This window comes from Lethenteron reissneri, unplaced genomic scaffold, assembly GCF_015708825.2.
Source record: "Lethenteron reissneri isolate LAM-NWPU_2019-01 unplaced genomic scaffold, ASM1570882v1 scaffold_1201, whole genome shotgun sequence".
Classification (NCBI taxonomy): Eukaryota; Metazoa; Chordata; class Hyperoartia; order Petromyzontiformes; family Petromyzontidae; genus Lethenteron; species Lethenteron reissneri.
In genome coordinates this window covers 1-14,848 of record NW_026890895.1, presented here as the reverse complement: position 1 = coordinate 14,848, position 14,848 = coordinate 1, and the positions used below count along the sequence as shown (strand labels likewise).

The following is a 14,848-nucleotide window of genomic DNA, read 5'->3' as shown; positions in this document are numbered from 1 at the left end:
GTTGCCTCCGAAACGTCGTGATTTTATTGTTTTTATTTTTTATAAATTTTAATTTCATTTTTACCTACATGGTGACTTTACCGAAAGAACTAAGAGTATCAAGGAGATCGTTGGCCGAGTCGTCTTTTGCGAGCGACGTCGTTGTTGTTTTTGATGATCTTCAGCGTAGTTGAACGTTGGTGCTGCGGCGTTTCTGGACGGGACGTAGCTCCCCTGGGATGTACCGCAGGTGACGATGCAGGCGGCAACGATTGGACAAGTGGAGAATTCGGCGTGGACGTGACGGAGGACGCGGGGTCAGGGTAAAGTTGTACACAAATATGTAAATATTCATTTTTTTTTACTCTCAACCGAAAATTTTAATAACACGAATGTGTGGAAAATGTCGCCGGCAAACGTAACGAGTATTTAAGCAAAACCCGCGTCCGGTTCTTCTCGTTGGCGAGCTTTGCGTGCGCGTCACGGCGTCGTGCGAGCGCGTAGCCGAGTTTTCGCCGCGTTGGGTGCTAAACACACGTGACGCTTGAACATTAAACGCCGGCGTGGTCTTTAAACGCGGAGGCGACGTGGAACGTGAATCGTTTGAGCGATTGTGAAAACAGTGGGTTCCTAACCCTTTCTGGTAATAAACGCCAACACACGCACGGCCATTGCGAGGCATCATCAAGTCTGCTTTAACCGCACACAGGACTTGTGGCATAACGTTCTGATAAAACTGGTCGACAACAAACAAAAAATCTCCTAATCTCAGCTTGTTACCTGTATAAAAGACACCTGTTCCCAGAAGCAATCAATCAATCAGTTTCCTAACTCTCCACCATGGCCAAGACCAAAGAGCTCTCCAAGGATGTCAGGGACAAGATTGTAGACCTACACCTATTTACGAATTGTCTCGGGTGTGGGCCAATCAACTTCAAGGACAGTGCATACATTATCAGAGTTGTGTTTTTGTTTGCATTATGACTGCAGGTATTGTGGTCTATGCAAACATGACTCCTTGTAAAAAAGGTGTCAGGTTTGTTGCAAATCCCATTCTTAAAGGTATGAAGCCTGTTCCTAAGTCGGCCGGTGGCGAGATGTTAACTACATCGCCCGGTATGCTGGAGGTCGTGGGTTCGATCCCGACGCCTGCTGCTGTATATTCGGAGTCTGCGTGTCTCTCTCTCTCTCTCTCTCCTCGTGGTCGCGTGGAATTTTCTCCGGGTCCTCCGTTTCTTTCCCTCCCGCCATGCGACTCGATCAACGGCAACAAAAACCCACACAGGGAGTGGCAATGGGAGGCGGCGTTTATCACAAACATCACACGAGCAGAGCTACTCCACACATCGCGGTTATAAGCGTTACTACCGTATACGCTAAATGACGACGATAAACAGGTCCCTGCGGGGTGGGCTGGTAGGAACGAACAAATGAATGGCTATAATAAAATGAAATGGCGGGGGGTACGATACGAAGGGATAGTTTGAGGCCTAGTTCTAGGCTTTAGGCCTAGCTGTAGGCTTTAGGCCGCTGTGAGTTAAATTTAAATGTTTTAATTAAAAACTATCTCAGGGAATTATAAGGGAATGTTACACTTGTTTAGCCAGGAAAGCCTCACTGAGTCTAAAGGTTTTTGTAGGGTCCTGCCAAGTGTTTGCAGTAGGGGGCGATGTTGTTACACCTAATCGGACATCGGACGGACGGACGGACGATATAATCTATTGTAGGCTGGTTCACTTCGTTCCTACCAGTATAACGAGCTCCTCCAAGCAAAGCACAACAGGGCATGGCTGGTGGCTATTTCACAAAAAACTCTCACGACATCGCGAATAAGCAACTCCAGCCTGCGTTTCTCCCCCATCACGCCGAGGTGGTGGTGGTTGTTTTCAGAACGCGAATCCGATATCTGCAGCAACTACGATGAACGTTGCGTTAGGGAAGGCGTTTTTAAACGACACGGATTGGATCCAGAGATTGTAACGCGAGTAGGGAGAAGCGGTGGCATCGTCATCGCGAACACGCACGAGGCATCGGGATGCTGCTGGATACTTCTCGACGCGACCTACCCACGCGCCTCGGACATTGTTTGGCCTGCGTACGCATCTCACGTGTTATCGCGGACGATGCTTTGCTCCCTGTATTATAGATTATAACGCGACTTTTACATAACGCGCTGTTCTTTAGTAACGCAACAACCGCCCGGCTACAGGAGAACCAGACTGTACTTGGAAGATCCAAAGCAGCAATGGCCTGGCTCCGTCGTAGTGTAGTGTATAGTGTAGTGTGTTGTGTAGTATATAGTGTAGTATATAGTGTAGTGTATAGTAATGTATAGTAGTATACTGTGTAGTAGTGTATAGTGTAGTGTATAGTAGTGTATAGTAGGGTCGTGTATAGTAGTGTATAGTGTAGTGCATAGTATATAGTGGAGCGTATAGTAGTATACTGTGTAGTATTGTATAGTGTAGTGTACTGTGTAGTAGTGTATAGTGTAGTGTACTGTGTAGTATATAGTGTAGTGTATAGTAGTGTACTGTGTAGTGGTGTATAATGTAGTGGTGTATAATGTAGTGTATAGTGTGGTGTACAGTGTAGAGTGGTATATAGTGTACTGTGTAGTAGTGTACTGTGTAGTAGTGTATCGTAGTGTACTGTGTAGTAGTATACTGTGTAGTGTATCGTGTATAGTAGGGTAGTGTAGAGTAGTATATAGTGTAGTGTATAGTAGTGTACTGTGTAGTCGTGTATAGCGTAGTGTATCGTGGAGTGTATAGTAGGATAGTGTATAGTAGTATATTGTGTAGTGTATAGTAGTGTACTGTGTAGTAGTGTATAGTGTGTGTAGTAGTGTATAGTGTGTGTAGTAGTGTATAGCGTAGTGTATAGTAGTGTATTGTGTAGTAGTATATAGTGTAGTGTATAGTAGGGTAGTGTAGAGTAGTATATAGTGTAGTGTATAGTAGTATATAGTAGTATATAGTGTTGTGTATAGTGGAGTGTATAATAGGGTAGTGTATAGCAGTATATAGTATAGTGTATAGTGTAGTGTATAGTAGTATACTGTGTAGCAGTGTATAGCGTAGTGCATCAACATCATCATCCCAATCCACGGGCTGGGCACAGAGAGCCCTGCAGGTGTCCACTGCACATTCCGTCGTGTGTTCTGGTGGCCACGTCTGGCACCAATCTCTTGTGATGTCGTCGTCTAGACATTGTCTGTGAGCTCTTCATCTCTCTCCTGTTCCTTACAAACTTTTCCCGAACAACAACAACACTTTCAGAGACATCACAGATCGCGACGTTTCGATCACAACCCAGGCGGCCGTCATCAGGTGAGAACTGCTGAACTAGAGAGATCTTCCGTGGCACGAGGTTATAGATCACAAGAGATCATCAGGTACGAGCCGTACTACCCGGCTTTGCCCGGGACTTGGGTTCACCACGCCCGGCCGCCTTTGTCTCCCAAGTGGCGATGTTCACACACAACACACCAGTTACTTGTTTGATGCTGAGTCAACCTAGGAGAGGCCCAGGACCGGTTGAAATAATCGTCACCGGTGTTGGCCGTGAGCGGGAATCGAACTCGGGTCGCCGTGGTCGTAGCGCTGACCGCTACACCACCGCTCCCCACACAACAACAACAACCGCCATTCACCACTAAGCGGCGGTGGCATCACCACGCGCACACAGCCACGCGTAGCGATCGTCAACTTCTGCCCCCATTGCCGGCGGCGTGTCGTGGCGTTTACTCGCGGCCGGCTCCCAGCGCCGCTCCCAGCGCCGCTCCCAGCGCCGGCGCCGCTCCCAGCGCCCCCTCGCCCGCGTGCTTCCTGGCGTGCACCTTGAGGTACTCCCGCCGGGTGAAGCGCTTGCCGCAGTCGTCGCAGGCGTACGGCTTCTCTCCCGTGTGCGTGCGCCCGTGCACCTTGAGGTACTCGCTGCGGGAGAAGCGCTTTCCGCACTCGTCGCAAGCGTGCGGACGCTCGCCCGTGTGCGTGCGCCGGTGCTCCACCAGGTCGTAGCTCTGCGTGAATCCCCGGCCGCACTCGGCGCAGACATGAGGCCTCTCGCCCGAGTGCGTGCGGTAGTGCATCCGCAGCACGGAGCTCTTGGCGAAGCGCTTGCCGCACAGCTCGCAGGAGAAGGGGCGCTCCCCTGAGTGCGACCGCCGGTGCTTCTTGAGGTTGCTGTGGTGGGAGAAGGCCCTGCCGCACTCGGGGCAGGCGTGCGGACGCTCGCCCGTGTGCGTCCGCGAGTGGACCTCCAGGCCCGAGCGCTCGGCGAAGCGCTTGCCGCAGGCCGGGCAGGCGTGCGGACGCTCGCCGGTGTGGGTGCGCCCGTGCGCCGCCAGGCTCTGGCGGTAGGAGAAGCCCTTGCCGCACACGGGGCACACGTGCGGCTGCTCCCCCGAGTGCGTGACGGCGTGACGCGTCAGGCTGAACTTGCTCGAGAAGGACTTGCCACACTCGCCGCACTCGTGCGTCCTCGCGGCGACGCCGCCGACGACGCCGACGACGCCGCCGCCTCGCTTCCTCCCCCTCCCTCCTCCGCTCGCCGTCGTCACCGTCGTCGTCGTCGCCTTCGCCGGTTTCCGTGAGACACAGAAATAGAAGGTGACGCCGGCGGTGGTTAACGTGCGCCGGGGGCGACGCGGATCGATCGGTTAGCGGGAGTGGCGCGGCGGTGGCTGCGGTCTTATTGGTTCTTTCGGTTAAAGTCGTCACGTAGAAGGGAAATAATAAAATAATAAAAATAAAACACAAGAAGCCCTTGCCGCAAACGGGGCACACGTGCGGCTGCTCCCCCGAGTGCGTGACGCGTGACGCGACAGGCTGAAGTTCCAGACATACAGTACCCTGGCGTCTACAAACTAAGTTGCCTCTGTGGTAGCAGTTACATTGGAGAAACCAAACGACATGTCTCGGACCGCATCCGTGAACATAAAGCAGACTTGAAACACGGTAGGACAAACACCTCAGCCGTGGCAGATCACTGTTACAATTCAGTGGGCTCACATGACATTGACTTCTCCAAGACAGAGGTTCTCTGCAAGCCATCTGGCTACCATGAGAGATTCGTTCATGAGGCTATCCACATATACAAACACAGAGACAATTTCAACCGAGAAGATGGATTCTGGCTTAGCAATCATTGGAACCATTTCAGATCTTAACTGATTGTGTTCACGTTTGCGGTGACTTTCAGACCGCGTGCCACTCACTGGCATTGTATTCTCCGCAGGGAATGGATTCTTTGCTCCGCTGCAAGTTTCCTGCCACTACTCACCCATTATTTCGTTTGCTTCGTTGCTTCCTCTTAGTATCTTTCACACGACGGTCAATGGTACAGTGTATAATAACAAATAGTATAACATTTATATGCTTAATACAATGTACAAAGTAATATATAGTATCGTAATTGTATAGTCAATATACAGCAGTGTGATACACATTAGGGTGGGTAGAATAATACATAGTGTAATATTACAATGTATAAGGTATAGGGTGGTTTATAGCAATACAGTATATAATTTAAGGGAAAATGTCAAAACTGGGTGGTTTTTAACTTTTGCCGACAAAACTGGATCCCAAATGTCAAAACTGGGTGGTCTTGGAAAACGACAGGCAAAACAGGGTGGTGCTTTTTGATATGACAAAACTGGGTGATGTTCAATGTGGACAAATGTCAAAACTGGGTGAAGAAGGTGTACGATTTAATGTATCATTTTGTACACGTTTAGGTCCTTGCGTTATTCATCCATATGTCGCCACAGATTTAGAGCGTTCCAAATGATGTTTCTCGTGGCTCATGTTCCATACCTTGCACCACAAACTTCCCGTTTGCATACTGGCACAGTGTGCCAGCTCGCTTACTTGCCGTTTGTATACTGGCACAGTGTGCCAGCTCGCTACTACAGTGACACTTACTTGCCATATGTATACTGGCACAGTGTGCCAGCTTGCAACTACAGTAACACTTTCAGCTCGCGAACATACACGAACTTGCCATTTGTATACTGGTACAGTGTGCCAGCTTGCATGCTACACCTACTACAGTAGAACAACGGTAGATAGTGTTTGCGTCGAGAAGTATGGTGCTGCACACTTAGAACAAAACATGTTTGTTACATATATATAACTACTTCGACGGGCAAGAGCGTTTGTTGTGGCCCTTGGCGTGACAGAAGGAGCACCGCGTGAGGCCCAATGGGCCACCTTCGCCACGGTTGCGAATCCGACGCTTCTTCGGGCGGCCAGCCTTCTTCTGGCGAGGAGGTGGCATCATGGTGTTGTCGCGTTGCAGCTCCTCGGCAATGGGCAGCTCGATACCGGCAACCGAGGTCCATGTCGTGTTGATGGCAGAGACTTGGTAACACACCGCACATGCGTCGTAGAGCTCGGGCATCCGCCCAAACGCCATGAGGGCACGAATGTAGTGCCGACACGGCAAGCCCATCTGCTTCATGTACCCGCACGTGCACGACCGAGAGCTGAGATCGACTCGGCGCTTGGCAGAGGCGTAGGCGTCTGGATCCTTGACGTATGCACGCGTCGAGGTACTCTCGTAGACCTTGTACCTCGGGGCCAACGCCTGCTGAGCGTCGATGAGTCCTTGAGCGTACGGCGTAATGACACGCCCTTGAGCGGCCCACTTCTCGGCGTCGCTGCGGTGGGCAAAGGCCGTCGTCATCATGTCTTCCATGTGGTGCATGAGGAAGTGGAAGGGGTCCATCTCGCGAGCCGGCAGGGCCTCGCTGTTCGTGGACTCCACAAAGTTCGTCGTGCGCCAGCCGTACAATGGCGTCGTGTGCAGGTGCGGGTAGAGCGCCCACGTGTGGGGGTCGATCTTGTTGTAGTACGTGGCCGCCGCAGGCAGAGCTACGCCCAAGCAGCCCAAGGAGCTGCGGAACGCGGCCTCGGAGGCGCACCCTTGGGCATCGTAGATGATGCCTTGGAGGTCGGGCGTGAACGCGGAGCCGATGTTGTCCACGCCGTTGCAGATCAAATGCCGCGTGCAGTGGATGAGCATGAGGTCCTTCCAGTCGGAGGCTAGGATGCCCGTGCCACGATCGCAGAAGACCGGCGTGCCGTCGAGCTCGATGTCGTTGGTCGTGCAGCAGTTGAGAAACCAGTCGTAGGCCGCTGCCGTCTCGGACGGCACCAGCGCCACGGCGAGAAGGACGTTGCGGTTGTTGCCGTCGCGCCCAACGAGGACGAGCATGGTTCCATTGTAGGCGCGCGCCTTCATGTGCGACCCGTCGATGCCGACGACGCGTTGAAGACTTGGCTGCAACGAGCGTGCGATCGGGTTGCAGATGAACGCACCCCAGAAGATGCCCGCGTCTTCTCGCACACTGCAGATCGTCGCGTTGAGCTTGCCGAACGTCTCCACCAGCGAGTTGATGAACTCGAAGCCTGCATGGGCCGCACTCTCGTTCGCCGCGATGCACGTGTCCTTGGCGCGGTACATCATCCGGGTCGGGACAATGACGCGAGCAATGTCGGCGACCTGGGCAATGACAGTCGGTGCGGAGGTACGGGGGTTGGCGCGAAAGGCCGAACGGGCTGTCGTGTTCACCTCCACTTGGCGCTGCGTGATCTTGGCAGTGCCCGTGCAGCCGTGGTGATCCGTGCACAGCGCCGAGACGCGGAAGCCACGTCGTTCCCCCGTGAGCTTCGTCAGCTTCACCTTGAAGGAACAAGGTGTTGAACTAGAGCAGACGATGGCAACGTGCCGTCCGCCGCTTCGCTTGAGGTCAAGGACCGCGCGCTTGCCTTGTTGCAAAGCAAAGTCTTGGATGCCGTGGATGGCCTCGCGGCGCGTGGTAAAAGTCTTCTTGGGGTGGAGGGTTGCCATTCGAATGTGAGCCGCTCCTCCACCTGTTTCGTGAAAAATGCTTGTGAAAAATCACGTTTCTACGTCTACTTTCAATTTTTCACGAGACAATATGTCTATTTTCATTGCCAGCAATTTGATTTTTCACACAATATTTCCGCCAATCACCGTAACGGTGGGCCAAAGGATTGACCAATCAACGAGATGCGCATTCGTTGGTTTGTTCCGCACCATTGGGACCATGGTCAGGAGCGTCAAGCAGGCTGGTCCATCTCCCAAGGACGTCGCCTTTGTCTCTGTGCTTGGTCGTTTGGCGGGCTATGGTCGAATGCATGGCAACAATCCAAAAGTTTGGTATTGACGCGAGTCACTAGTCTAGGTCATCACGCAAGGTGGCAGTGCGCCCGCCTGGTTGCAAGCCCACTCTGAGCTCACTTCCGAGTCCGAGCCGTAGCTTGAAATGTTGGTCGTTGGGGTGCTGGCACACTGTGCCAGCATACAAATATCAAGTGTGTGTAGTTATATGGTGCTGGCACACTGTGCCAGCATACTAATACCAAGTGTTTAGATGAATGGGGTGCTGGCACAGTGTGCCAGTATACAAATACCAAGTGTTTGGATGAATGGGGTGCTGGCACACTGTGCTAGTATACAATTATCAAGTGTATTTGACAAATGTCAAAACTGGGTGCACCCTGAGTGTCCAAAACTCAAGTTTTTGGCCACCCAGGGTGCACCCAGTTTTGACATTTGGGATCCAGTTTTGTCGGCAAAAGTAAAAAACCACCCAGTTTTGACATTTTTCCAATAATACATAGTGTTATATTACAATGTATAAGGTGGTTATTAGCAATACAGTATATAATTTAATGTTGGGTTTGTCTATGGCAGTATATAGTACGGTGTAGACTCGTGTGATGTAAGAGAATAAAGTTTAGATGGAAGCATATTATATATTTTTTTACGACGTAGAATTGTAATGTATTACTTACTGTTAGTAACTCAGCTTATTGTAGAGTATATTTAGTATACTGATGATACTATGTAGTTTATACTTTAATTGTTTACGTGGTGGTTTTAGTTACTGCAGCTACATACTATTAACACTCCTTCCCTTTATTAATGCTACCCCTATCCCCTCCCTTGTATGATGCTAATCCTGCATAATGCACGGGCATGAGAAGTACTATTCACATACCTGCATTTCCCATATCCCCCTCCCTTTGATGCTGCTAATCCTGCATAATGCACGGGCATAAGTAGTACTAATCACATACCTGCATTTCCCATAAATATGCTAAATTCCTCTTGATATGCTAATTATTTTGTCGAAGCGCCCTTTTCCCCCCTTCCAACCCAGCTTATATACATGCTCCAAGCATGGTGGTGTTTCATTCAGACGCTGTCTCCCCGACAGACCTGGTTTTCACCTGAGGACGGCTGCTTGCGTTGTGGCAGAAACGTCATGAGAATTGTTTTATTATGTTTTATTATTATTATTTTATTATTTCCCTTCTACGTGAATTTACCGAAAGAACCAAGAAGATGAATCCCTGCAGTCACGAAAGCTTTAAATCGAAATTTAATAGTTTAGTTCAGTAGTGAGAGTGAGTCAATCAATGGGACTCACCATGACCCATGCCGCCCCCCTCCTCCTCCTCCTCGAGTTCCACCTCGATGAAGTTGCGGTCTACGCTCTCCGTGTCTCCTCTCTCCTCCGGCCTCTCCACTTTGACGAGGCTCAGATCGGGACCTGCAGCTCGGGGGCAGGGGAGGGGGATTGTGAGCGGTGGATCAGCGTCTGGGATGCTGCTGCTGCTGCTGCTGTTGCTACTGCTGCTGCTACTGCTGCTGCTACTGCTGCTGCTGGTACTGCTGCTGCTACTGCTACTGCTGTTGCTGCTACTGCTGTTGCTGGTACTACTACTGCTGCTACTGCTGCTACTGCTACTGCTGTTGCTGGTACTACTACCTGCTACTGCTGCTACTGCTGCTGCTGCTACTGCTGTTGCTGGTACTACTGCTGCTGCTGCTGCTACTGCTGCTGCTGCTGTTGTTGCTGCTACTGCTGTTGTTGCTGCTGCTACTGCTGCTACTGCTGCTGCTGTACTGCTACTACTGCTGCTGCTACTGCTGCTGCTGCTACTACTGCTGCTGCTGCTACTACTGCTACTACTACTACTGCTGCTACTACTACTACTGCTGCTGCTACTGCTGCTGCTCCTACTGCTGCTGGTACTGCTGCTGCTGGTGGAAGGCGCTTCATAGAAAAGAGGTTGTTGTTGTTTTTAAACCCTCAACCGCCACGGCAGATGGAACCGGTCGAATGGAGTTGACACCAGACAGACAGAGACCTACAGACACCCATAGACACCCAGACCCATAGAGAACCCATAGAGACCCATAGAGACCCACAGACACCCAGACCCATAGAGACCCATAGAGACCCACAGACACACAGACCCACAGAGACCCAGAGACCCACAGACACCCAGACCCACAGAGACCCACAGACACCCAGACCCACAGAGACCCACAGACACCCAGACCCATAGAGACCCCACAGAGACCCAGACCCACAGACACCCACAGACACCCAGACCCACAGAGACCCACAGACACCCAGACCCACAGAGACCCACAGACACCCAGAGACACAGAGACCCACAGACACCCAGACCCACAGACACCCACAGACACCCAGACCCATAGAGACCCACAGACACACAGAGACCCACAGACACCCAGACCCACAGAGACCCACAGACACCCAGACCCACAGAGACCCACAGACACCCAGACCCACAGACACCCAGACCCACAGAGACCCACAGAGACCCACACACACCCAGACCCACAGAGACCCACAGACACCCAGACCCACAGACACCCAGACCCACAGAGACCCACAGACACCCAGACCCACAGAGACCCACAGACACCCAGACCCATAGAGACCCACAGACACCCAGCCCACAGAGACCCACAGACACCCAGACCCATAGAGACCCACAGACACCCAGACATACAGAAAGTGACGATGGCGCGGTTGATGGGAGGCACACCGACACACTCACTGCATTCGACGCCTTCCCTGTCGCCCATCGCCGCAGGGCACGTACCGTCCCAGCGACCGAGTCTGCGTTCCCGTTTGACGGACTCCATCTGCGGAGATGCGGAGATGGAGGAACAGCGGTAACGGGGGGCGGGCAGGTGAATAAAAATGTTTTGTTTTTTTCTTCTTGGTTATTTTCGGTAAAGTCCTCACGTGGAAGGGAAATATTAAATAATAAAAATAAAACAGATAAAAATAATTCTAACGACGTTTCGGCCACAAGGCAAGCAGCCTTCCTCAGGTGAAGAACAGGTCTGTCGAGAAGTCATTCAGACTCTGTCTCTCGACAGACCTGTTCTTCACCTGAGGTCGACTGCTTGCGTTGTGGCCGAAACGTCGTGAGAATTATTGTATAATGTTTTATTTTTATTATTTTATTATTTCCCTCTACGTGACTTTACCGAAAGAACCAAGACGATGAATCCCTGCAGTCACGGAAGAAGCTTTAAATCGAAATGTTTTTGTTATTTTACCGGACTAAGGCCCCTCCCACTGACCTGTCACGTGGCTCTTCCCAGAAGCGACACTGGCGTGGTGGCTTATCGCGTGGAAATGTGTCGCAGCCAAACACCTCTCTAAAACCAGTGGTCCTTAACCTGTCGGGATCGAGCCCACGACCTCTGCACACCAGGCGAGGTAGTTAACATCTCCTAGCCACCGTGATGAGATGATGATGAGAGAAGAGACGCAGACTCCAAATCGACAGCATCAGCGTCGTCAGGGTCGGGATCGAACCCACGACCTCCTGCACACCAGGCGAGGTAGTTAACATCTCCCAGCCACCGTGATGATGATGAGAGAGAGACACAGACTTCAAATACACAGCAGGCGTCAGGGTCGGGATCGAACCCACGACCTCCTGTACACCAGGCGAAGTAGTTAACATCTCCCAGCCACCGTGATGATGATGATGAGAGAGAGACGCAGACTCCAAATCTACAGCATCAGGCGTCGTCAGGGTCGGGATCGAACCCACGACCTCCTGCACACCAGGCGAGGTAGTCGACAGCTTTTCTTAGAGCCTAGTCTCCATTGGTGTTGGACCAGATGACGCCAAAAGGTGTACAACTCAAAAACAGCGCACTATCAGAGTATTAAGAGCTCGGGGTAAGCATTTACACTGAGACCTCCTTTACCAGTGGCAAAATATAGTAATAGGTGGACCAATCAACTTCAAGGACAGTGCATATCATTATCATAATCAGAGTTGTTTGTTTTTGTTTGCATTTCGACTGCTTGTGTTGTGGTTATTGCAAACATGATGCCTTGTATAAAGGTGTCAGTTTTTGTACCAGTTGAAAGGGTAAAAACCTATTAATATATTTTGCCACTGGTAAAGGAGATGTCTCATAGTGTAAATGTTTACCAAAAGAACCAAAGAGACAATCGAGATTTGAAGTTTTTAACCAAAGAGACGTGAACTCGTGCGGGAGGCTAAAAGGACGTCCGTTTTGCATGCGACAGTGGCCAGCGAACGACTCCATCTGGGCCGACCGCCCACCAACACGAAGCCCTCGAACTGATTTGGGAGCAGACGGGTCAGGGACACCACCAATATCAGGAAGAACAACCCAGAGGCCAGGCCTACTGATCGGTATCATAGGCCTTGACCAGGTCAACACAGCAGAGGTGTGAGGTCCTGTTGGAATCCCCGACACCTCTGCTGTAGCAGACGGACAGAGAATGGAGCGTTGGAACACGGGAAAAGTTCTTGGGGGTCGGAGATCGGATCACCGTTCTTTTCCTTAAGGATGGTGATGGGTGAGGTGTTGCAAGTTACTTATTGTGATGGAATTAAATAGATTCACTCATTCACCCGCTCACTCACCCACTCATTCACTCACTACCCACTCACCACTAACTCACTCTACCACTCAGTCACTCACCACTAACTCACTCTACCACTCACTCACTCACCATTCACTCACCACCCACCAACCCACTCACCACTAACTCACCACCCACTCACCCACTCACCACCCACTCACCACCCACTCACCACTCACTCACCACTCACTCACCCACCACTCACCACCCACCACTCACTCACCCACCCACTCACCCACTCACCACTCACTCACCACTCACTCACTCACCCACCCACCCACTCACCACTCACGCACTCACCACCCACCCACTCACTCACACCCACTACTCACTCACTCACCACCACTCACCACTCCCACCCCTCACCACTCACTCACCACTCACCACCCACTACTCACTCACTCACCACTCACTCACCACTCATCCCCACTCACCACTCACTCACCCACCACTCACCCACTCACCACTCACCCACCCACTCACCACTCACTCACCACCCACTCACCCCCCACTCACCCACTCACCACCCACTCACCCACTCACCCACCCCCCACTCACCCACCCACTCACCCACTCACCACTCACTCACCCACCCCCCACTCACTCACCCACTCACCCGGCTCTGTCAAGGCGCCTCCACCTCAAGATGGAGGGATTGAAACGCGCCGAGCGACAAGATGCATGCCAAGACGTCTCGAGTCTACACCGTGATGCAGGCCAAGACGTCTTGATGGGAGCCAAGACGTCTTGATGGGGGCCAAGACGTCTCATGTCTACACCGTGATGGGGGCCAAGACGTCTTGATGGGGGTCAAGACGTCTTGATGCAGGCCAAGACGTCTTGATGGGAGCCAAGACGTCTCAAGTCTACACCGTGATGCAGCCAAGACGTCTTGATGGGGCCAAGACGTCTTGATGGGGGCCAAGACGTCTCAGTCTACACCGTGATGGGGCCAAGACGTCTTGATGGGGGTCAAGACGTCTTGATGCAGGCCAAGACGTCTTGATGGGAGCCAAGACGTCTCAAGTCTACACCGTGATGCATGCCAAGACGTCTTGATGGGGGCCAAGACGTCTTGATGCATGCCAAGACGTCTTGATGCAGGCCAAGACGTCTTGATGGGAGCCAAGACGTCTCAAGTCTACACCGTGATGCATGCCAAGACGTCTTGATGGGGGCCAAGACGTCTTGATGGGGGCCAAGACGTCTTGATGGGGGCCAAGACGTCTTGATGGGGGTCAAGACGTCTCAAGTCTACACCGTGATGAATGCCAAGACGTCTTGATGCAGGCCAAGACGTCTTGATGGGGGCCAAGACGTCTTGATGCAGCCAAGACGTCTTGATCTACACCGTGATGCTGGTCAAGCCGCACCGTCAGGCGGGTGACACCACGGCCGACTGAACTCACCACGATCCACAATCATCATCGCCTTCGACCCCTCCACGACCCAACGAGATGGCCGCGCGTACAAACGCACGCACAGGCGGTTCATGAAGACGACGACGAAGACGTCTTCTTTGTTCATATTCTTAGGTTTTTTTCGGTAAAGTCACGTAGAAGGAAATAAAAAATAATAACATTTTGTTTTATTTTTATTATTTTCCTTCTACGTGACTTTACCGAAAGAACCAGAAGATGAACACCAGTGGCTTCTTTAGTAGATCACCACCAGTGGCTTTAGGAGAACATCACCTTCTTAGGTTTTTTCGGTAAAGTCACGTAGGTAAAAAATTAAAATTAATAAAAATAAAATAAAAATCACGACGTTTCGGAGGCAACACAAGCTTCCGTCTTCAGGTGGAACCGTCACAGCCACGACAGCCGTATCAAGTAAATGAGAAATTACAAGAGCTACCACTCCGTTTATATAATGGTTGAGGGGAAGGGCCAAGTACGGCACACTTTTTATTAATATGGTAAGGTGAGGCTTGAGACTAAGAATAGACTGCATAACAAATGACTGAGCCTTTGTTATGGAGAGGTACGGTTTGGCTAACGCCTAGCCTACATGACAAATGCTGCAAATGAGACCGAGCCTCTGCCATTCTTGGTTCTTCGGTAAAGTCACGTAGAAGGGAAATAATAAATA

The 14,848-nt window shown here is 51.4% G+C and overlaps 2 protein-coding genes across 2 annotated transcripts; both read right to left on the bottom strand.

Annotated features, from left to right (window-relative positions):
* Window positions 1-3,724: 3,724 nt before the first annotated feature.
* On the bottom strand, window positions 3,725-6,019 carry LOC133361703 (zinc finger protein 239-like). The gene is made up of 2 exons (XM_061580708.1): window positions 6,003-6,019; window positions 3,725-4,463 (listed from the first exon to the last, which is right to left on the bottom strand). The coding sequence occupies exons 1-2, from the start codon at window positions 6,017-6,019 to the stop codon at window positions 3,725-3,727; spliced, it is 756 nt and encodes a 251-aa protein (XP_061436692.1).
* On the bottom strand, window positions 4,842-13,398 carry LOC133361701 (uncharacterized). The gene is made up of 4 exons (XM_061580706.1): window positions 13,366-13,398; window positions 10,893-10,980; window positions 9,446-9,568; window positions 4,842-7,859 (listed from the first exon to the last, which is right to left on the bottom strand). Exons 2-4 carry the CDS (start codon window positions 10,978-10,980, stop codon window positions 6,118-6,120), a joined length of 1,953 nt encoding a protein of 650 aa, XP_061436690.1. The 5' UTR covers window positions 13,366-13,398; the 3' UTR covers window positions 4,842-6,117.
* Window positions 13,399-14,848: the final 1,450 nt, after the last annotated feature.